Below are 22,273 nucleotides of genomic sequence, written 5' to 3' on the forward strand. Positions count from 1 at the left end.
CACAAGAGTCTTAGGACCTCATTTAGGTATTATCTATATTAATGAGTTGGAATAGGGTGCAGAGTGTAAGTATCCAGATATACTGATGATAGAAAAGTAGTTGGGAGGACATGTTGTGATGAGGACATAGGGATGCTACACAGGAATATCGATAGGTTGGGGGCGGGGGGGAAATCTTAGCAAATTGAGTTTAATGTGGGAATGTGAGAGTTCATGCAGTTTGGTGGGAAGAATCCAAATAGATCATTTAAATGAAGAGAGACTCCAAAAAAGTGAAACACAGAGCAATCTGGGTTTTCTTGTGCATGAAACATGCATTTAAATAATAGCATGTAGATTAAACAAGTAATCAAGAAGGCAAATGGAATTTTGGAGCTTACAAACTGGGAACTCTTGATAAAACTGTACAGGGTGTTGGTGTGGACCCAACTGGAATTCCGTGTGCAGCTTTGGTTCCCTGTTTAAGAAAGGATATACTGGCATTGTAGGCTGTTAAAAAGCGGTTCACTATGCTGATTCCTGGAATCAATTAGTTGAAGTATCAAGAGTGGCTAAACAGGTTAGGGCTAGGATTTAGCCTTTATTCATTAGAGTTTAAAAGAATGAAGGGTGATCTTATTTAAATCATATTGGTTCTGAGGAGTAGATGTTTCCACTAGTGGTGGAATCTCAAACTAAGGGATAATATTCCAGAATAAGGGAACACTCGGATGTATAAGAATTTCTTTCAAACAGTAGAGCATCTTGAAAGTTTTACCCCAGAGAGTTGTGGAGGCTAGATCACTGAAAGTATCTAAAAAGTAGGTAGGTAGGTTTTTGAAATATCAAGGAGTTGAGGGCTGTGAAAACACAGCAAAAGAATTGAGGCCTATGTCAAATCAGCCAAGATCTTATAGAATAATAGGCTTAAAGGGCTGAATGGCCTACCCCTGCTCCTATTTCTTATGTTATTTTTCTTGCTGAGTTTTTAATGCAACTAAAGCCACTTCTAAACTTATTCAAAATAAATTAACATGTCAATAGACATTCCTTTAAATACTGGGAAGCTTCCTTTGGGACTTCAGGTTATGTGTACAAAACTCTGTTGGCTACTGTGAACAGTGCATTGGACAAACTCAACTAGTTCTTCAGGAAGAAAATCATTCCACAACACAGTCTTTGGTCTAGTCCTAAAATGGTGGTCTTGTTCAAAGAAGTTATAAGGATGAGTGGCTTGCTAAAATAAAAAACCTAAACCATCTTCTTTCATATCACTTAATGCATTATCTTTTCAGAAGCATCTTATTGAAATTGTTCATTGTGTGTTATTCTCTAGTTCTGATATCTTAATCAAGTCAAATGCTCAATGTAATCAATCATTCTTGACACATTAAATGGCATTTCAATAAAATAGAATAATTAGGGAAATTTCAAGTAGCACAGTTTGAAAGGCCCATCTGCCTCTCTGCTTAAAGATAGTCACAGTTGCAATAGTGATCTAATCGTGCAACATTTTAATCTATTCTACCTGGTGTGAAATTGATTGGATCAGATTGGTTGTTCATTATTCATTCCTCGTATGGAAAATAACATCAGGCAGCTTGTAAAATTGAGGATAGATTCAATCGTAGTAGATTTGCTCCAGATGTTTTTGGCTAAAATTAAGTGCCTGCGTTGTGCCTGTCTCTGAGTAAAACAGTGATTTATACAAGTGAATGGTGCACTTTATATTGTGAAATGACTGTCAGTTGAATAGGTTTCCTAAGCCACAGACGTGCATTGTGATGGAGTTGACATTTATAAAGGATTACAGTTTCATGAATTATTGGCTGAATTTGAAACTGAAGTTTACACACAAATGCAGTGCTGTAACGGATTTGCTTGGAGTTGCGTTGAACTGTAGGTTCATCCTTGATTGGTAAGGCTAAGCATCACAATAAATTCATATTTATCTGGCAATGACTGAATGGTCGGACTCTCAATTCCTGGTGAAGTTTGCATCTTTTGAAACAAATGTATCAAATATCATTGTTCATTTATTTGGATACTTAAGCATAAGAAGGCAGCTGGATAGTTGCATGAATTCAATGGCTATCCCACAGTTAACTATATCCTGCTCTGCAAATTCCTTACAAAGCAGAAATGACTAACTCCCCATACAACTTGTTGCCTGAAAATTCATGGAAGTTGTCATGCCTTGTTACCATCAGAAACTGATGAGTACCTCTCTGATAAGAGTGGAAGGTTAATCAAGTGTAAAGGACAGCTTTTATTGCTGAGAAAATGGGCACATTCACCTTAGTAAATCCCCATGGACTTTCTGCCAGAATTTTGTCTAGTACTGTTGCTGAGTGCATTAAAGTCAAAGAAAATAGACAAAACTGGTCCCAGCTGAGCAGCAGATGCTATTGTGGAGTTGTATTTTCTTGATAAGTATGCCACCTAGATTTGTATTCTCTTAATTGCTTTAAGAACTGCTGTGCTACTGTGAGAAAGCGCATTGATTATAAAACCAGTAGAGGTAGCTTTCAGAGGTATATTAGGTATTTGAAACACTGGCAGGGAAGGTAGATGGCTAGTGTTACTGTATACTGTATTAATCCTGTCACCCTTTTGTGAAAATTGCGATTACTGAATGTATTAAATGATTTTCTGAGTGCAGAATTTCAGAGTGGCGAGCCAGAGATTTATCTTGAGGCTGTCTCAAAGTCAGACTGTGAAGACTGGATTGCAGCACTCCGAGAGGCAAACTCTGAAGGTTTGCAAAGGAGAATTGTACAGCTCCAGCAATTCATCATGGAGATCAAAGCAAATACAAGCCCAGATGGAATCCACCAGATTCTTCCTCTACCAGAGATACAATCTCCACTGATAAGTAAGATTTACAGTGCATGATACTTTCTGATTAAAAATGAGTTAAACCATCTGAAAGCCTTAAGGCTACATTTATGGTTTGACTAATGATCTGATTAAAATTAAACTGGAAATTATAATGTTCTAATTATACAGCAAGGCTAATTTTTATCATATGAAATAAATCATAATGCAATTTATGAAAAATGATTTTGTTTTTAAAAACAGATTTTAAAATGAAGTTTGGCCAATAGGATTTAAATGGTATAAGTGGTATAAGGATGACAATTATCATTCAATCCAAACACTGGCACAATCGTTTCAGCAAAAAAAAGCCTGCTTGAAAATATTGCTAAACTAAAATAGTACAATTTAATTAGGTGTTTATTTTACAATAATCAATCCCATCATTACTGTCTCATGTTAATATTGGAATAAGTCTGTACTTGGATCATCTAGCCCTGAAATGATAGATGTAATTGAAATTTAGTTCAGTTTCCTATTATGTTGATTGATTCTGCGTAGTCTTTTGTTCAAACAGGTTTACAGTAAAGGTTATGTTGTGTTTTTATAACTTGTTCTGGTAGTAAACATTCTAATCAGTCACTTCTTTGAGGTGACAGAGTCATAACCTTTCTTCCTCAGGTCATGATACCAATCTCACTACCCCACAGATCATCAGTTAAACTCGTTAAAAGTTAAGACCTTTGGTGTAAACATTATAACTTTTTAAGAATTAAACAATATTGACTGATGGTTGATTTATAAGCCTCATTCATGGCTTATTAAAACTCTAATAATTTAGAGGTTTTTTTTACAAAACCTATACTACTGCAACTGAAAATGCTGTACAAAACCTAGCTGTTACCAAGTATAATTATTGTTATCAATTTGCTGTATTTCCCTGAACTTGGCCAAGACCCTGGAAATATATTTTTTCAAGTTTTTATACTGAACATTGTCTAGGAACTAACTCCTTCCTCCCTAGTCACTGCCAATACATAAAGTGAGTGATTGGTTTTGCACATAAGCTCGAGAAGCCTTGGAAAGAAACAATGCCTAGACTGCAAAGCAGAATTGGAATTGGAAAGAGAGCAGTCCAAGTGAAGGAGGTTTTGGTGTCTTGGAATGTTTAAAATCTGTAGTGTCGGAGGAAGGAAAGAATGAGGGAGGGCAGAGGAGTCCTCATTTTGATAATCAATGCATTTTCTTGTGCTTTGTTGCTTGTGCTAAGCTCTTGAAGTCAAAACTAGCATTTTGAGGGCTGAATAGAGGAAGGTGAAGACTTCCCTCATAGAGTGAAAGTCATATCTGTCTATTGATGTATCTCTCAGAGTGTGTCTGAATCTGACTGGCATTACTCAGATCTCAGGTAAGAGTTACATACTTTAGCATATGTATAAATTCCTGTGAAGCGCAACTTCACTCAGGTTCTCCAGTTGAGTAAGCTTTGACAGGCCCCACGCTTGGCTACCTGTGCAATCAGCTTTGTGTGCTGGAGTGCAAACATTTGCATGGATTTGATCAATCGTCTGTGTGCAGCCCCTGACTGGGTTCATATTTGCAATAGGATTGTTACAAGATCTGCCTGTATTTGGAAAGGCAGGGACTGATTAGTGTGTGGGAAATTGTGTTTCAATAACTGGGTTGAACTTTTCAAAGAGGTGGTGGAGGGTTGTTTTTCACATTGGAGGCCTGTGACCAGTGGAGTGCCACAAGGATGGGTGCTCGTTCTGTTTCTTTTTGTCATTTATATAAATGATTTGGATGTGAGCATAAGAGATACAGTTAGTTAGTTTGCAGATGACACCAAAATTAGAGGTGTAGTGGACAGTGAAGAAGGTTATCTCAGAATACAACGGGATCTTGATCAGACGGGCCACTGGGCTGAGGAGTGACAGATGGAGTTTAATTTAGATAAATGCGAGATCTGCATTTTGGGAAAGTGAATCTTAGCAGGACTTAATGGTAAGGTCCTAGGGAGTGTCACTGAACAAAGAGACCTTGGAGTGCAGGTTCATAGCTCCTTGAAAGTGGAGTCACAGGTAGATAGGATAGTGAAGAAGCTGTTTGGTATGCTTTCCTTTATTGGTCAGAATATTGAGTACAGGAGTTGGGAGGTTATATTGTAGCTGTACAGAACATTGGCTAGGCCACTTTTGGAATACTGCATTCAATTCTGGTCTCCCTCCTGTAGGAAAGATGTTATTAAACTTGAGAGAGTGCAGAAAAGATTTACAAGGATGTTGCCAGGATTGGACAATTTGAGCTATAGGGAGAAGCTGAATAGGCTAGGGCTATTTTCCCTGGAGTGTGGGAGGCTGAGGGGTCGCTTTATAAGAAGTGTATAAAATCATGGGGCATGGATAGACTGAACAGCCAAGGTCTTTTCCCCAGGGTGGGGGGGAATTGAAAACTCGAGGGTGTAGGTTTAAGTGTGTGTGGAAAGATATAAAAGGGACCTAAGGAGCAATTATTTCATGCAGAGTGTGGTGTGTGTATGGAATGAGCTGCCAGAGGAAGTTGTGGAGGTTGGTACAATTACAATATTTAAAAGGCATCTGGATGGGTATGTGGACAGGAGGGATTTGGAGGGTTATGGGCGAAATGCTGGCAAGTGGGACTAGATTAATTTAGGATGTCAACTTGGCAAGGACGAGTTGGACCAAAGGGTCTGCTTCTGTCCTGTACAAATCTATAACTGTATGATTCAATGACCCTATAACTCTAAAATTCTTTGTTGTATTTCACAAATTCACGAGAGAGTCTAAATTTAACTCAGAAATCACTTATCTTGTGATCAGAGCTGGTGTGTCTACTGTAGGTTGCTTCCTTTCGTTGAATATTAGCTAGGAGAAAGGCATCTATTATTTTGCCATTTCTGGTTTTTCTCTGGTCTTGGATTCTAGTTTTGTAATTGTTTGTGGTCTGAGCACAGAAGCCAATGGATGTACTGTTCTATCTATCATGAGCCACAGAAAACATTCTGGTGACACTTACATTAAAATGAAATTTTGCAATTCTACCATAATTTTCCATAACTTATTTCAATGTTTTTTGAATCAAAGTTTAGAGTGATAGATGGAAGAAAATAAGAGGGATAGAGTTCAAAAGCACAGAGGCACGCTCTTTGGCCCAAACTGGTCCATGCCAACCAAAATGTCCATCAGCGCTAACCCCATTTCTCTGCACTTGGCTCATATCCTTCTATGCCTTTCCTATCCATGTATTTGTCCAAATGCCTTTTAAATGTAGTTAACGTTACCGCCTCAACCACTTCTGCTGGCAGCTCATACCACCCTCTGTGTAAAAAAAATCCCCTCCTGTTCTCTTTTATTCTTTCCCAATTAACCTTAAACTGATGCCCTCTAGTCCTTGATTCCTTAATCCTGAGAAAAAGACTGAGTGCATTCATCCTATCCATGTCTCACATGATCTTACACACTTCAATAAGAACTCCCTTCAATCTCCTATGTTCTAATGAAAAAATCCTAGTTTGTCCAACCTTTTCCTATCACTCAGACCCTAGAGTCCTGGCAGCATCCTGTAAATTTTTTCTGCACTCTTTCCAGTTTAACAACATCCTGCCTATAGCAAGGTGACCAAAACTGAACACAATACTCCAAGTGCGGCCTCATCAATGTCCTGTAAGTCTGCAGCATAACTTCCCAACTTCTATACTCAATGCCCTGACTGACGAAGGCGGGTCTGCCAAAAGTTTCCTTCACTGCCCTGTCTACCTGTGACTCCACATTTAGAGAACCGTACACCTGAACTCAAAGGTCCTTCTGTTCCACTGCACTCCTTAAGGTCCTACCATTCACTATGAAACTCTTACTTTGATTTGACTTTTCAAAATGTAAGACCTCACACTTACCTATATTAAACTCCACTTTCCATTTCTTGGTCCAGTTCCCCAGCTGACTAAGGTACTGCTGCAATTTCTGAGAACCTTCCTTACTGTCCATGATCCCTCATATTTTTAGTGTCATCTGCAGACATACTAATCATGCCTTTTACATTCTCATCCAAATAATTGATATAGATAACAGACAGCAATTGTCCCAGCACTGACCCCTGGAGCATTCCACTAGTCACAGGCCTCCAGTCCGACAAGCTTCCTTCCACTATTACCGTCTGCTTCCTACCATCAAGCCAATTGTGCATCAAATTTGCCAGCTCCCTCTAGATTCCATGCGATCTAACCTTCCAGAGCAGCTGACCATGTGGAACCTTATCAGAGGCCTTACTGAAGTCTATATAGATTATGTCTATTGCCCTATCCTTGTCAACCTTCCTGGTCACTTCATCAAAGGACTCTAATAAATTTCTGAGGCATGATTTCCTCTGCACAAAGCCATGCTGGCTATTCCTAATCAAACCCTGTCTTTCCAAATGCATGTATATCTTATCTCTCAATCTTCTCAAGTAACTTACCTACGACAAATGTAAAGCTTAATGGTTGAAAATTCCCAGGTTTTTCTTTGCAGCCCTTCTTGAATAAGGGCTAACATTTGTTACCCTCCAGTATTCCGGGACCTTGCCCGTAGCTAACAATGATGCAAATATAAATTAGATTGTCTTAAAATTTTGATTAGCTATTGAATTGGTTTTGTTTTGCAAGTATACTTGGTCGATCACCACTCCCACCCCTCCACATTAAAAATAAATAAGCAAACTTAGGTGATGATGGGAAGAGAGTCATATGCTCTGTAAACCTACAATAATTCTGCAAGTGATGTACAAACTAAATAGTTTTCTGTTTTTGTCATAAGATTTCCTGTCAGAATTTTTAACAATTGCCTGCTTTATTGCAGCTTTTTAGTAAATGTAAGAAGAAATGAATTGTACATAAATGTGTCCAGGGTTTACCCCATATGACATACTAAAGTATATTTTTTAAAATTGTGGAAAAATATGGTAGTTGTTAATAAGTTTTCTTTATTTACATTGATTCACAGGTATTGGGAAAACTCCTTTTGAACCAAAGCTGGAATTCAGTCTTGGTAAGTCCAAAACCAAGGTTGTCTTAATGCCTCAAATACAAATAGTACTGTATGATATGTTCATATTTGTGTTGGGTTTTACAGAAAGTTTTCATAAATTGTCTCAAATTAACTCCTGTGATAATGAATTATTGCTTTCAAGTATTTTGAATATTTTTCATTAGCGTACATGATAACAGCATGCTTGGGCTACATTAATCAGGATGCAGCAGACACTGCCCCTCATCCTATGCTAAAAAGTAAGGAAGGTAGAATCCCATTCACAAACACACAGCAGCCTGTAGTAATGTGATAGTAAAAGCAGCTTGGCTGCTTTAACATAAAACGTCAATCTCTTTCTCCGGAGGAAATCCCACCTTAGAAAAATGCAAGCGAATCAGATGGTGGGTGTTCTTCAGTTCCAGTTTCACTAACTGGAAGTGGTGGCCACTGCAGGGACTGCAGGTACTCCCACCATATTGGGCAACCCAGGAATATTTGGGATCAGGGTGTCAGGGAAGATGAATGTAAGCTGAGTTCAAGATTCCAGATTATGTGTTAAAGGGCAGTAGGGGGATATCCTTAGTGAGCTTGGTCTCTGAAAGTTCCAATGTAACTGCAAAGGAGGTATTTCCCCACCTCCTCACATCAGCCATGCAGTTCCAAGTGTTGACTGACTACATGATTTGGGCCTCCCCTATTAATTCTCTAAAACAGCCTTGTTAAGATCGGGGCTAGGAGGTGAGTAGCAGGAAGGCCACCCATAGCATTTTATTTGCTCCATGCCTGCTTTCAAGTCACTGTAAATTCTAGTCCCTTGTGTTGTTTCCATCTAACATGTCCAGGCAAATATCAAAATATGCAATTTTATTTATGCTTGCTTTTCAGGCAAAATATTCTGATAATTTCTAAACTATAAAGCTGTTATACTAATACTGCCCAACACCTTACTTATTCCACCTGGTCTCATGTTGTCCAGTTCCTGTTCATGGGCTTGATTTTGGGGTATGGCAGGATTTTGTTATGACAAGAGGTTGATTAGGTTGTGTCTGTACTCTTAGCATTCAGAATAATGAGAGGTGACCTTATTAAAACATTGACTAGGTCGAGATGGAGAGGTTGTTTCATGTGAGAGAGTCTAGGATACAACATTGAGTGAACAAAAATTTGGTAGATGGTAAATAATGTGGCAAATGTGAAGGTGTGCACTTTGGCAGGAAGAATTGAGAATGTGAATGTTATTTAAATGGAGAAAAACTGCAGAAATCTATGACATAATATGATCTTAGGGGTCCTTGTCCATTAATCACGAAAGCTAATATTCAAGGGTAATAGGAAGGCAAATGGAACATTGGTGCTTATTTCGAGTGAATGGAATATTAAAACAGGGAAGTTGTAATCAATGTGGATAAGGCATGCGAAGTCTAGCTATATGCTGAATATTGTAAGCAGTGTTCTGAAGAATTCGCTGGTGTGGCCACATTTGGAGTATTGCTTACAGTTCTGGTCACTGCATATGGAAGATGGAAAGCGTTCAGAAGAGATTTATTAGGATGTTGCCAGATATGGAGGGAAGGCCTTACAAGGAAAGGCTGAGGGACTTGAGGCTGTTTTCGTTAGAGCGAAGGATGTTGAGAAGCAACTTGACGTAGATGATAATCAGAGGGTTAGATAGGGTGGACAGTGAGAGCCTTTTTCCTCAGGTGGCGAAGGCTAGCACGAGGGGACATAGCTTTAAATTGAGGGGTGATAGATATAGGACAGATGTCAGAGCTAGTTTCTTTGCTCAGAGAGTAGTAGGGGGCGTGGAATGCCCTGCCTGCATCAGTAGTAGACTTGCCAACTTTAAGGGCGTTTAAATGGTCATTGGATAGGCATATGGACAAGAATGGAAAAGTGTAGGTTAGATGGGCTTCAGATTGGTTCCACAGATCAGCGCAACATCGAGTGCCAAAGGGTCTGTACTGCATTGTAATATTCTATGTTTTATGTTTCGAATTTCAATTAAAGAACATTTCAAACATTCAGAGGTTAGTTTCTAACACTTCACCTTTACATCCTAAGTACTAATTATCTGCAACATTTAATTATACAGTGATTAAATGCAGAAGTATGTTTCTATTGCAAAGAAATAATATTTGTAATAAGCCTATTAATTCCATTAACTTTTACTTAAGAGGTTTTGTGATTTCAAAGGATTTTTGTCAAGATGACAAAATATACTATGGCAAAATACGAGTCTCACCTTGCCATGTAAGAAACCTGTTAAATAGCTGCCGCTACAATTACAGCCTGTCTTTTAATCTAGCTGCTGCATCATCCACCACATCCACTATCCATTAAAAATCTACGAGACAGTCATTGTTGCTTCAACTTATTAATACGGCGCAGGCCTTTCTATAGGTTAGACATAGTAGCAAGACTTCCATGGCTTTTAAAAACCACTGAATAACAAAGACTGCTATTAACTCTGGTACTTTGTGACCCTTTAACATTCAAGGGTAATATGTTTATATGTCTGCACCATTATTGCTGCAACCATTAAGTTCAATACTTGAATATTCATTATGATGCTATTCTGTGTTAAAGCAACCATTGTGTATCTGCAGGGAACAGTAATGATGGCAGTTTGGAGACACTGTCCTTGCAATTGAAATTGTACTTGGTGTACTGGCTGTCTTGTTGTAGCCATGTGAGCCCCAACTCCAATGCATTTGTGTACACCCTGTAGCAGCCATTAGGCATATCATTTGAGCCATGGTGTCAGGAATGGTGCAGCTAATAACATGTGGATTTTTAAAGAGCTGTCAGAGAGCTATCAACTGAAAGAAGCAACAAGGAAAAGTTATGAAAAAAAATACTCATGCAATTTTGACTGAATGAGTCAAAATATTTGAATTACCCACTCATGTTTGTAGTTGAAGTCAAAGGAGATGTGAAACAGAATTGTAATTTTTTTATACTTACAGTGGCAAACATATAAAATAGTGGCATAATTAAATGAAACAAGCACCTAAGTGTAGTGGTAGTAGGTGAGATTATGACAGGTGGTATTGTAGCTTAAATCACACTGAAGAGCAGATGAGTTGGATCACAGAAAATATGAAGGTTTTGAAGACATACTTTGAACCCCATATTAATGCTACTTATGAAAGGTACGTATTCAAGACACCACAGAACAGGAAACTTAATCACTTTTGTAAAGGATGAACAGTTAGTTCGTTTGCAGATGACACCAAAACTGGCAATGTAGTGGACAGTGCAAAAGGTTACCTCAGATTACAATGGGACCTTCATCAGATGGGCAAATGGCCTGAGGAGAGGCAGATAGAGTCTAATCTAAATAAATGTGAGTTGCTACATTTTGGTATGGCAAATCAAAGCAGGACTTAGACACTAAATGGTAAGGTCCTGGGGAGTGTTACTGGACAAAGAGACATTGAGTGCAGATTCATAGTTCTTTGAAAATGGAGTCACAGGTACACAGGATAGTGAAGAACGTGATTACTATGCTTTCCTTTTTTGATCAGTGTATTGAGTGTTGGAGTTGGGCTATCATGTTGTGGCTGTACAGGACATTGGTTAGGCCACTTTTGAAAGACTGTGTTCAATTCTGGTCTCCCTGCTATAGGAAAGATGTTGTTAAACTTGAAAGGGTTCAGAAAAGATTTATAAGGACGCTGCTTGGTTTGAAAGGTTTGAGCTATAGGGAGAAGCTGAATAGGTTGGGGCTATTTTCCCTGAAGGGTCTGAAGCTGAGAGATGACCTTACAGAATTTTATAAAATCATGAGGGGCATGGATAGGGTGAATAGCCAAGGTCTTTTCCCCAGGATAGGAGAATCCAAAACTAGAGGGCATAGATTTCAGGTGAGAGTGGAAAAGATATAAAATGGACCTATGAGGCAACTTTTTCAAGTAGATGGAGTGTGTGTATGGAATGAATTCCCAGAGGAAGTGGTTGAGGCTGGTACAATTACAACATTTGAAAGGCATTTGGCTGGGTACATGAATAGGAAGGATTGAGAAGGATATGGGCCAAAATCTGGCAAATGTGACTAGATTAATTTAGGATATCTGGTCTGCATGGATGAGTTGGACCAAGGTGTCTGTTTCTGTGCTGTACTTCTGTGACTCTATGACTCCATTGTCACATTAAGTTGAAACTTGAGAGTTTGGACAATTGAAGGGATTTGTAATCAATGATAGCATTGTCCTATTCATTGGAGACTCTGTCATGACAGCATATCTGCTGAGTGAGGAGAAACCTTCAAGATGCAACATGTAGATGCTCTGAGGTTGTCAGTCATCACTGGAACATTTTAATGGGAGAACAGATGAGATCTGCAGTATGCTGAAACATGTTCCAAGCCAAAAAGACCAAGGAATTGGGAGATACAAGATAATATATTTGCAGAACAGTCAAAAGGAAGAGCAAGAACAAAGGACATCATATAAATATGGCATAGGACATAATAAAGAAAGTGTGTCCAGTGTGACAACAGCAATGCTCTAATTGCATGAAGCTGAATTTCTCTCCATAATGTCATAAGATATAGGAGCAGAATTAGGCCATTCAGCCTATGAAGTCTGCTTCAGATTTTGATCATTACTGATATATTTCTTATCCCCCATTTTTCTGCCTTCTCCCCATAATCCTTGATCTACTCACCAATCAAGAACCTATCTATCTGTATCTTAAATACACTCAATGATTTGGCTTTCACAGCGCTCTGTGACAGTAAGTTGAACAGATCCACCACCCTGTCGCCTAAGAAATTTTCCTCCTTATCTCAATTCTAAAAGGTTGTCCCTTCGTTCTGAGGCTGTGCTTTCGAGTCCTCATCTTTCTTACTAGTGGAAACATATTCTCCAAATCCACTTAATCCAGGCCTCTCAGTATTTTGTAAGTTTCAATAAAATCCACCCTCAATCTTCCAAACTCCAAGTACAGACACAGAATTCTCAACCACTCCTCATATGAGAAGGCCTTCATCTCTGGGATCATTCTTGTAAATCCGAATGGACCCACTCCACACCAACCCAAAACTGCTCACAATATTCTAAATTAGACTGACCAAAGCATAATATACACTCAGCAGCAGTACATCTCTGCTCTTGTATTCTAGCTGTCTTGAAATTAATGCTAACAGTGCATTTTCCTTTCTAACTGCCAACTGAACCTATGTGTTAACCTTAAGAGAATCCTGGACTCCAAAGTCACTCTGTGCTTCAGATTTCTGAAAACTATCTCCATTTAGAAAATAGCCTATGCCTCTTCTTTCTATCAAAGTGCAAACCTCTCACCTTCCCACATTGTATTATATCTAATACTACTTTGCCCCCTCTCCTAGCCTGTGCAAGTCCTGTTTCCTCAATATTACCTGTCCCTCCAACTATCTTTGTGTCATCTAAAAACTCATCAACAACGTCCTCAATTCTTTATCCAGATCGTTAATGCATAATGTGCATAGTTGTGGTCCCAGTACAGACCCCTGCGGAACTCCACTAGTCTGTGGCTGCTATCCTGAAAAAGACCCCATTATCCCTACTCTCTGCCTTCTGTCAGTCAGCTTATCATCTATCCATGCCAGTTCCCAACACCATGGGCTTTTATTTAGCAGCGTCCTGTGCTGCACCTTGTCCAAGGAAATTCAGATAGATGACATTGATTGGCTTTCCTTTGTCTATCCTTCTTGTTACCTTCTCAAAGAATTAAAGCAGATTTGTCAGGCATTACTTCTTGGGGAAACCGTGCTGACTCAGCCTTATTTTACCATGCACTTTCAAATACACCACAATCTTTTCCTTAATAATAGACTCCAAAATATTACCATTGACCAAATTCAGGCTAACCAATAGTTTCCTGCCTTCTGCTTCCCTCTCTTCTTAAGTAGGTGTATTACTTTGCAGTACTTGTTGACTCCAGTGATTCCTGAAAGGTCACCACCAATGCCTCTACAACTTTGAGGTATCTCTTTCAGAATGCTGGGGGGTTTAGTTCTCCTGGTCTAGATGATTTATCCACCTTCAGATCTTTCTGCTTCTCCAGCACCACCTCCTGAGGGATGGCCACGACACTCACCCCTACTCCCAACTTATTCGAAGTTCTGGTATGCTGCTGGTGTCTTCCACTGTGAAGACTGATGCAAAGTGCCCATTCAGTTCCTCCGCCATTTCTTTGTTCCTCATACTACTTCTCAACCTCATTTTCTAGTGCTCCACTGTCCACTGTTGCTTCTCTTTTACTTTACAGATATCTTAAAAAAAACTCTTGCTGTATTCATTTATATTTTTAGCTAGCTTACTCTTATGTATCATCTTCTCCCTTCTTATTGCTTTTTTAGATATCCTCTGTTGGTTTTTAAAACCTTCCTGCCAATTTTAACCAAATTGTATGCTTTTTTTCCCTCACTTTTTATATCGTCCCTGATTTTCCTTGTCAGCCATGTTTGCTTTATCCTCCCCTGGTTATGTTTGTTCTTCCTTGGCATGAATTTCTGCTGTGCCTCCCAAATTACCCCAGAAGCTCCTGCCATTACTGCTCCACTGTCTTCTCTGCTGTGTACCTCTTCCAATCAACTCTGGCCAGATACTCCCTAATCTCTTTGTACTTACCTTGACTCAGTTGTAATACTGTTGCATCTGATTCAAACTTCTCCTCCTCAAACTGCAGGGTGAATTCTATCATTTTATGGTCACTTGGAGATTCCTTCACCTCCAGCTCCCTCATCAAGTCTACCTCATTACCAAACACAAAATTGTCTGTTCTCTACTGGGATCTACTAGATGTTGCTTTAAAACATCTTGAGACATTCGACACGTTCCTTTTATTGACATCCACGACCAATCTGATTTTCCCAGTCCACTGTATGGTGAAGTCCCCCACGATTTTGTAACAATGCCTTTCTTACGTGCCTTTTCTCTTTCCTGATTTATTTTCTTCCCCACATCCTGACTACTGCTAGGAAGCCTGTATATATCTCCCATCAAGGTCATTTTTTTCATTTGCAGTTCCTCAACTCTACCCCTACACATTCTATGCCTTCCAACTCTGTATCATTTCCTATTGACTTAATTTTACCTCTAATAAGGCAACCTTATCCCATCTGCCCGTCCTTTGGACAGGATGTGTATCCTTGGATATTTAGTTCCTATTGAAGCACTTAGTTGTTAAGAAGGAAAGTGAGCCGATGGTGAGATGCCAGCAAATGATTCTGACTAACCTCTTTATCTCAGTTGACATCGTCAGGTCTATTGTGATCAATGGTTTGCAACTGATAGTATGCTGAAAGTAGGACAACTACGTCAAGTGAACATGAGCTGTCAGATAGTCATCAGTGCTTCATGCAGCATCATGAGAATCACAGATGAATTGGCTCAAGATAGTGTTCCAAAAATGAAGTCTTTGAAAGTTGAGGCTGTATAATAGAATGATCCTCTTGTTAGGAAGCTGAGAGTACAATGCAATGGGAAAAATAAAGACCTGGAGTCCGCAACAGTAGTATCATGACTCTCCGGGGAATTGCACTCAAAATTAAACATCACTATTTCTGAAATCACCACAAAAGTGAATGCAACTGTCGAAAATCCTAATTTGTCTTTGGCTGCTACTCAAGATAAAAGCAAATTACACAATGGTTCTTCCCCAACATTAAAAGAAATTATTTATTGTAACAATAACTTGAACAAGTAAAATAAAATAACAGGATTTCTAATTTATTCACTATAAACTTTATCAATTTTAAGACTCTCACATGGACACACAGGCACAAAGGAAAAGAAAACAGACAAAACACATATTAATGGGGAGAAAACAAAATGTCAGAAGAACACTTCTGAATCACTCCACCAAATTACAAAAGTAGATGTGTTAGTTTAGCAATCCTTTCAATTCTTTGATGATGCTTGGATGTTACCTGCATCGGAATGATCAGTCTGTAGTTCATTGGTGGCTTGGTTCGACTCTGTCTTTTTGGTTGTCTTTCAGCTTTCTTTCACAATCTCCAATAGTAATTTGAGAGGCTTTTTATCCGAAAATTGGAAGAGTACTTACAGGGAAGGGGAAGAGAGAAAGAATAATGTAGCTAACCTTGTTGCTCTGTATTTCAGTTTGCTCACAAAATCTATGTTAAACTGGAAACAGACCAATCAGAAAATTGTTACCATGCTGAGTCCTACAGGTCCCATGACAAATGGTGTCAGAGCATCTGGACTCCGTATCTCCCAAAAGTAACATCAGGTTGAATATATCTCTTTTTTTTGGCTGTGAGTTGCATGGAAATTTTTGGAAGGATTCTTGACACAAGTCCCAGTGAGATACCTTACTGAACATGCCTCAAACTCTATTCCTAAGCATTCCACGTGTCTGATTCTAGCCCTATTTTACCATGCACTGCTACTAGAACAATTTACTACGAATCAGAGTGGCACCAAAAGACCTGAATCCTTTATAGCTGCACCATGTTTGAGAGACCACTGCGCACCCAGACAAGCATTGCCAATCCAGCATTGACTGTCAATGGTAGCATAATGGTAGAACAGCTACAAAGCCATTCTGCGCACATAACTCCCTCACACATACTAGACTATTCTCTCACACTAGTACTTCTTTAGCTACATTTTATCTATCCTTAGATACATCCCATCTGAAGATTCTCCTTGAGTACCCACTACTGTTTCTCCAGTGTCCAGTTGTCATTTCATTATTGTCCAGCAGGGATCGTCATGTACAGTTGAACAATTGTACAATTCCAAACATTAGCTCTAATTGACAGCTAGTAAAAGGGAATATAGAGGAAGGGAATGTAGAGGAAGTGAATACAAGAAATTCACCCCCACAGGGCATACCACATGCTGGTATCTTGATCTTGACTGTCCATGATGGTCTTATGCATCCAGTTATCATCAACAGGAACTGAATGTCAGTTAGGTCCTGCCTGTCTCATTGCATCCAGCACAGCTGAGCACTGACATCCACAAGGAGAACTTCCTCCAACTTAAAGTCCTCTTCCTTCTCCAGTACAAGTGCTCCTGTACTGCTGGCATCAATCACATAGTCTCATTGCCTGGTCCATTTATGCAGAATCCAACATGCCAGGAAGGAGTGGGTCATTTTGTTTGGATTATACTGGAGGGCCCTCCTGGACTGCTTCAAGTTTTGGACCTGTATCTTCAGCAGCCCCTTTGTTCCACCAGTGCCCTGGTTGTAGCACGTGCATGAACTTGATGAGGTGTCATGCTAGCTGAATGACCAACACATTACTTCTAAAAGGGAGTGCCTTTGCGTTCCTACCTTTCAACCATTCAGATCCACTTCAACCATTCTGATTCCATTGCATTGCATTCCTGAGAATATCATCATACTTATATAACTTACGCTTCATGATGTTCCCTTGTCACTTGGGAACTTCGAAAGTTCCACAATCATGAGATGTTTTTGACTACCATTCACCTTAATTTACATTACTGCCACTAACTTCTGCTTCACTGAGGTGAAAATGGTAGTTAAGTGAGGACCAGTGGCTTGCTGCAATCCAACTTTGAACAACATTTGACACTTAAACATGATGACTTTGCATACATTGCATATGTGTGAAGAAATGTTTGCAAATGAATGTAACAGGCATTTGAAAACTCCTATTTCATGCATTTTCGCCTTCAATGTTCTAACATCTAATGGACATTGATCTCGCAATTATTGCTCATCAAAGTTACACTGATTGCACTCATCCTGGGTGTTTCCATGACATTTTTCAGTTGCCTTTTGAACCAGCAAATGTCAAGCGATGGCAGAGTGTATATTGGCAGTACCAGGCCCCGTCTGGGTGCCAGGTACCCACTCAGAGCCACCATGTCCCCTTTTATCTCTCGCTACCTTGACAGCCCATTTCCTCCCATCCCTGCAATGGGGAGATCCACCACATTGAACTTCACTTACATCGAGTCATAGAACTGTGTTCCTCATCCCTGAACTCCATATTACACCCATAAACTCCATCTACCACCCCCTGAGAAAAATAACAGGAAATGACATCACCAACCCAAAGAAACCCAAACGTATAAATAGAAAGTAGGCATCAGCAGCAGTGCTTCGCCTGGAGACCCACTGAAGATGTTACCTAGCAGGGTGATGAAACGTCTGGGAATGAACCTTCCAGCAAACCAACATCTAGAACCTCAACCTGAGCTACAAATCTTCTGAAAACTCCATATTACACAGCCTAATGATGCTGTCCCTGTTCCTCTATACTCCCCTGGGTAAGTGACAGTGGTGTTTACTGCCAATAACCTCTTCCCAACCCCGAACCATCCAGTAGCCTACTCTACTTCTAATGCTGTTCCACATAATCCCATGTACCTTGAGATTCCCCATGTCACCATCTTTATGCCCATCTCCACAAATACCTCGACTTCCTCTTCCCTATCTTGACTCTTCCAACCCTTCTTCTTATAGGGGATTCACTCACTGCTCCTATAGGACCTTTTGCATCCTCCTTAAAAACCCACTGATGGATACACAGAAGTGTATTCAGCCCAGTCGTCTGATTGACCAGACCCCAAGTGCTGTCTGTCCCAAAGTGCTGATATGCAATTTCTCTGACTTCTGCCAAACCTATGGGATGGTTCATTGCCCACTCCCCAGATTGCAATCGAACGAAACCAATGATAGTGTGTGTCCCAACCTGACAACTGACCACCGACAAGCCAGTAGACAGTGTTAAGACTGTGCCCCGAATAATGGTACCTTGAAAGCGTTGGCCGAACTGAGGACATGGTTTCCGACATGGTTGAATATATGCCGTGTGTTTGCTGTTTAGACAGCTGTCACGTGGTGTAGGTGTTTGAACTGATGTCTCAGTGTCCTTTACAGCAAAATGTTGCCACTTCAGTTAGTTACCTACTGATAAGCATGACAAGCAGCCTGTCTGTGCTTCCACACAAAATTGCTCAGCGATATGGCAGAATTAAAATAGCCTTTTACTTTTGCTGAAGCATCAATGCTTGACAGACATGGCAAGGCATGATGCTGTGAGAAAATGTGAAGGAGGTGGTGGCCAAGTGGACTAGTATTCCAGAGACCCAGATAATGTTTTGGGGATCTGAATTCAAATCCCTCCATGGCAGATAGTGGAATTTGAATTCAATAAAATAAAAATCTGAACTTCAAAGTCTAATGATGACCATGAATCAATTGTCAACAGTTGGAAATAAACATCTGGTTCACTAACGTCCTTTAGGGAAGGAAACCGCCACCCTGATCCTGTCTGGCTGACATGTGACTCCTGATTTGTAGCAATGTGATTGACTCACAACTGCCCTGTGGGCAATAAATGCTGGGAAAGCCAGCAATATCCTTGTCTCTTCAATGAATAAAAACGAAGAATGTAGGTAGATGAGTGAAGACTGAGAGAGTAAGCAAGCAGCTCTGAAATGCAGCTAATTATGAACTAGGTTTCTGTTTTGCCACAAACGGTCTATATTGCACCTTTCAATGTTAGTTGCTGATGTGCCTTGCAATGCAGGTTTATATTTCCTGAGCGGCCTGCATGTGTATTGGAGATGGGTCACCATAATCATTACGGATTGTCAAATACCAGATGCTGATGTCTGGCTTCAAGGGGTGCCTGTGGCTGCTGTACATGGATCATGCTTTAAGATTCTGTTTGGTGCTGAGTAATGTGAAGTCTGGTCACAGCTAATGATGAGCTGGAATCACCAGGTACTATGTCAGAAACTGGGTGGAGCCTAGTCCTCAATCCAGTCAAGGAGGCCCCTGTCAGGCAGGTCGTCCCAGTACCATTAGTCAGGGGCTCTGACTTTCAATTCAATAATTCTTGATATCTTGCTTGCTTGCTTTGGTAAGCTGAATATTAATGGACAAGTTGCGGTATGAATAAAGGGTTTACCAAGCTCAAATTCTCCTTAGTTGGCAACCTTCTGCTGCCTAGTGAGAAACTTGCATAAACAATGCGTTTGGATGCTTCTGATGTCTAGCCAGGTCTCCGTGAACACTTGGGTTGAAAAGTGTGGTGCTGGAAAAGGACAGTAGGTCAAACAGCATCCAAAGAGCAAGAGAGTTGACATTTCGGGCATATGCCCTTCATCAGGAATGTGGAGGGTGAAGGGGAATGAGAAGTAAATAGGGGATTGGGATGGGGATGGTGGGAAGGTAATTGGTGGATGCAGGTGGGGGGTACTTGTGATAGGTCGGAGCGGATAGGTGGCAGGAAGATGGATAGGTAGGACAGGTCAAGAGGGCATTGCCAAATTGGCAGATTGGATCTGGGTTGAGATGGGGGCATTGGAGATTTGGAAACGAGTGAAGTCAGCGTTGATGCTGTGTGGTTTTGAGTTGACATGATGACAGTTATAGAAAAGCTTTTATCCTGGTGCAAAAAGAGACTTCGTCACTGCTGTAATTAATGACAAAAAAAGTAAGGCATGTGCGAGGAACTTTGGCTCCTCATCAAGTTGATTTTCTTTTTACAGCTCCAAAGGGAGGTATGTGGTAAGGTGAATGCAATTTTCAGTTGTTAGTATCAGACCTTTTGTATAATTACTGCCCTCATCCCCATTGAGAGTTATTATACATTCTGAAGAGAGTTTTTATAGGACATGGCTGAAATGATCATCAAGTATAAATTGCATGCTGCCTCACCTAATTACTAGACAATAGACAATAGGTGTAGGAGTAGGCCATTCTGCCCTTCAAGTCTGCATCACCATTCGTTATGATCATGGCTGATCATCCTCAATTAGTATCCTTTTCCTGCCTTATCTCCATAACCCTTGGTTCCACTATCCTTGAGAGCTCTATCCAACTCTTTCTTAAATGAATCCAGAGCCTGGGCCTCCACTGCCTTCTGGGGCAGAACATTCCACACACCCACCACTCTCTGGGTGAAGAAGTTTCTCCTCACTTCTGTCCTAAATGGCCTACCCCTTATTTTTAAGCTGTGTCCTCTGGTTCGGGACTCACCCATCAGCATGTTTCCTGCCTCCAGAGTGTCCAATCCTTTAATAATCTTATACGTCTCAATCAGATCCCCTCTCAGTCTTCTAAACTCAAGGGTATACAAGCCCAGTCGCTCCAATCTTTCAACATAAGATACTGAAAATTTAGGAAATAAAGAATGGCTGTAAGTTTTCTCTAAAGATGAAAAAAATGCATGCAAATGGAATAGAAATGTGCCCATGCATATGCTTGGCTGGGAGTACAGTGCAATTTAAAGTAGAGGGAGGAAAAAAGTTAATAACTTTATTGCTTTGAATATTGGCTACAGGAAGCTTGAATAATCAAAACAGGCATTGGTAACGTGAGCCTAAGTAGTCTTTTGAGTGGAAAGTATGGTCAATAAGTCCTCAGCTGTCATTTAGATTGGTTCCATTCACATGGTTACCACTATACTAGAAGCATATTGTGTTTCTACATATCTCATTTGATACATTGGAAAGCATGCTCCTAATTAAGTCATTTGTGGAGCTAGATTTGTAACCATACGGCTTTTTTTTCTTTTAGGCATGAGTCTTTTCAAAACTTTTCTTTTAGTTTTCTTTGCAGTCTTTTATACTGAATTTAGAGAACACGTTGAGACATATTTACTTAATGAACTGTTATTTATTAGTGTTAACTATCAAAGAGTTCTGCATTGTTTGTGCACAGAAGCTCAGTGAATTGACCTTTGTATGCTCATTTAAGCCAGGGAGGAAATTGTTCAAAATCAAACTTCAGAAAGATATGATTTAAATTTGCCACTCCTTATCTATAACATTAATCAAACATTGTGCAGGAATCACACAAGAGTGGGAATGTTGTTGGTTTTGGCAATATATATTGGGGTTGTGATGGCCTAGTAGTATTATCACTGGACTCTTATTCCAGAATACCAGGTTATGTTCTGGAGACTCTGTATTTGAATCCCACCATGACTAAAGGTGGAATTTGAATCACTTTTTTAAAAATCTGGAATTAAGAGTTTAATGAAACAATTGTTGATTGTTGGAAAAAATCCATCTGGTTCACTAATGACCCTGGCACATGAACCCTGAGTCAAAGGCAGCCTGATACCAGTCTAGGAGCTTGCACAATGTCAGTTGGCCACTGGGGGCAGACAGAGTCAGGATGCTCTTCATGTTAAGGGTGAGGAGTTGAATTTCAGGCAGCCCAACTGTCTTGACACTTTCTGTCCTACTGTGGACTATTTTCCTTTTGGAATGAGAGAGAGTTAGTCAATAAGGGAGATTAAAGTGAGTAGCACAACTGTTATTTCTAAAACAGGGAACTGTCCTTGGCAAGTGAATGGACAGTGCATGCACCATGCAGAATGAGTGGTTTTTGGGGTTAGGTTGGATCACAGCAACTGAAGTAAGGTATTTCAGGCATGCTGACAGTGGCAGAACTCCAACCTTGGTGAGAGATGGGTACAATAGCATCATAGAATGAATGAGAGGTGA

At 40.0% G+C, this 22,273-nt stretch overlaps 1 protein-coding gene across 3 annotated transcripts in view; it reads left to right on the plus strand.

Moving 5' to 3' along the window:
* The window catches only part of inpp4b (inositol polyphosphate-4-phosphatase type II B), a 917,060-nt gene that overhangs the window by 450,661 nt on the left and 444,126 nt on the right, over positions 1-22,273 (plus strand). For all 3 annotated transcript variants that reach the window (XM_060851719.1, XM_060851718.1, XM_060851720.1), the window contains exons 5-6: positions 2,642-2,854; positions 7,794-7,838. In XM_060851719.1, the coding sequence (XP_060707702.1) occupies positions 2,642-2,854; positions 7,794-7,838 (258 nt within the window). The remainder of the gene's footprint in view (positions 1-2,641; positions 2,855-7,793; positions 7,839-22,273) is intronic.

This window comes from Hemiscyllium ocellatum, chromosome 36 (genome assembly GCF_020745735.1).
Source record: "Hemiscyllium ocellatum isolate sHemOce1 chromosome 36, sHemOce1.pat.X.cur, whole genome shotgun sequence".
NCBI lineage: Eukaryota > Metazoa > Chordata > Chondrichthyes > Orectolobiformes > Hemiscylliidae > Hemiscyllium > Hemiscyllium ocellatum.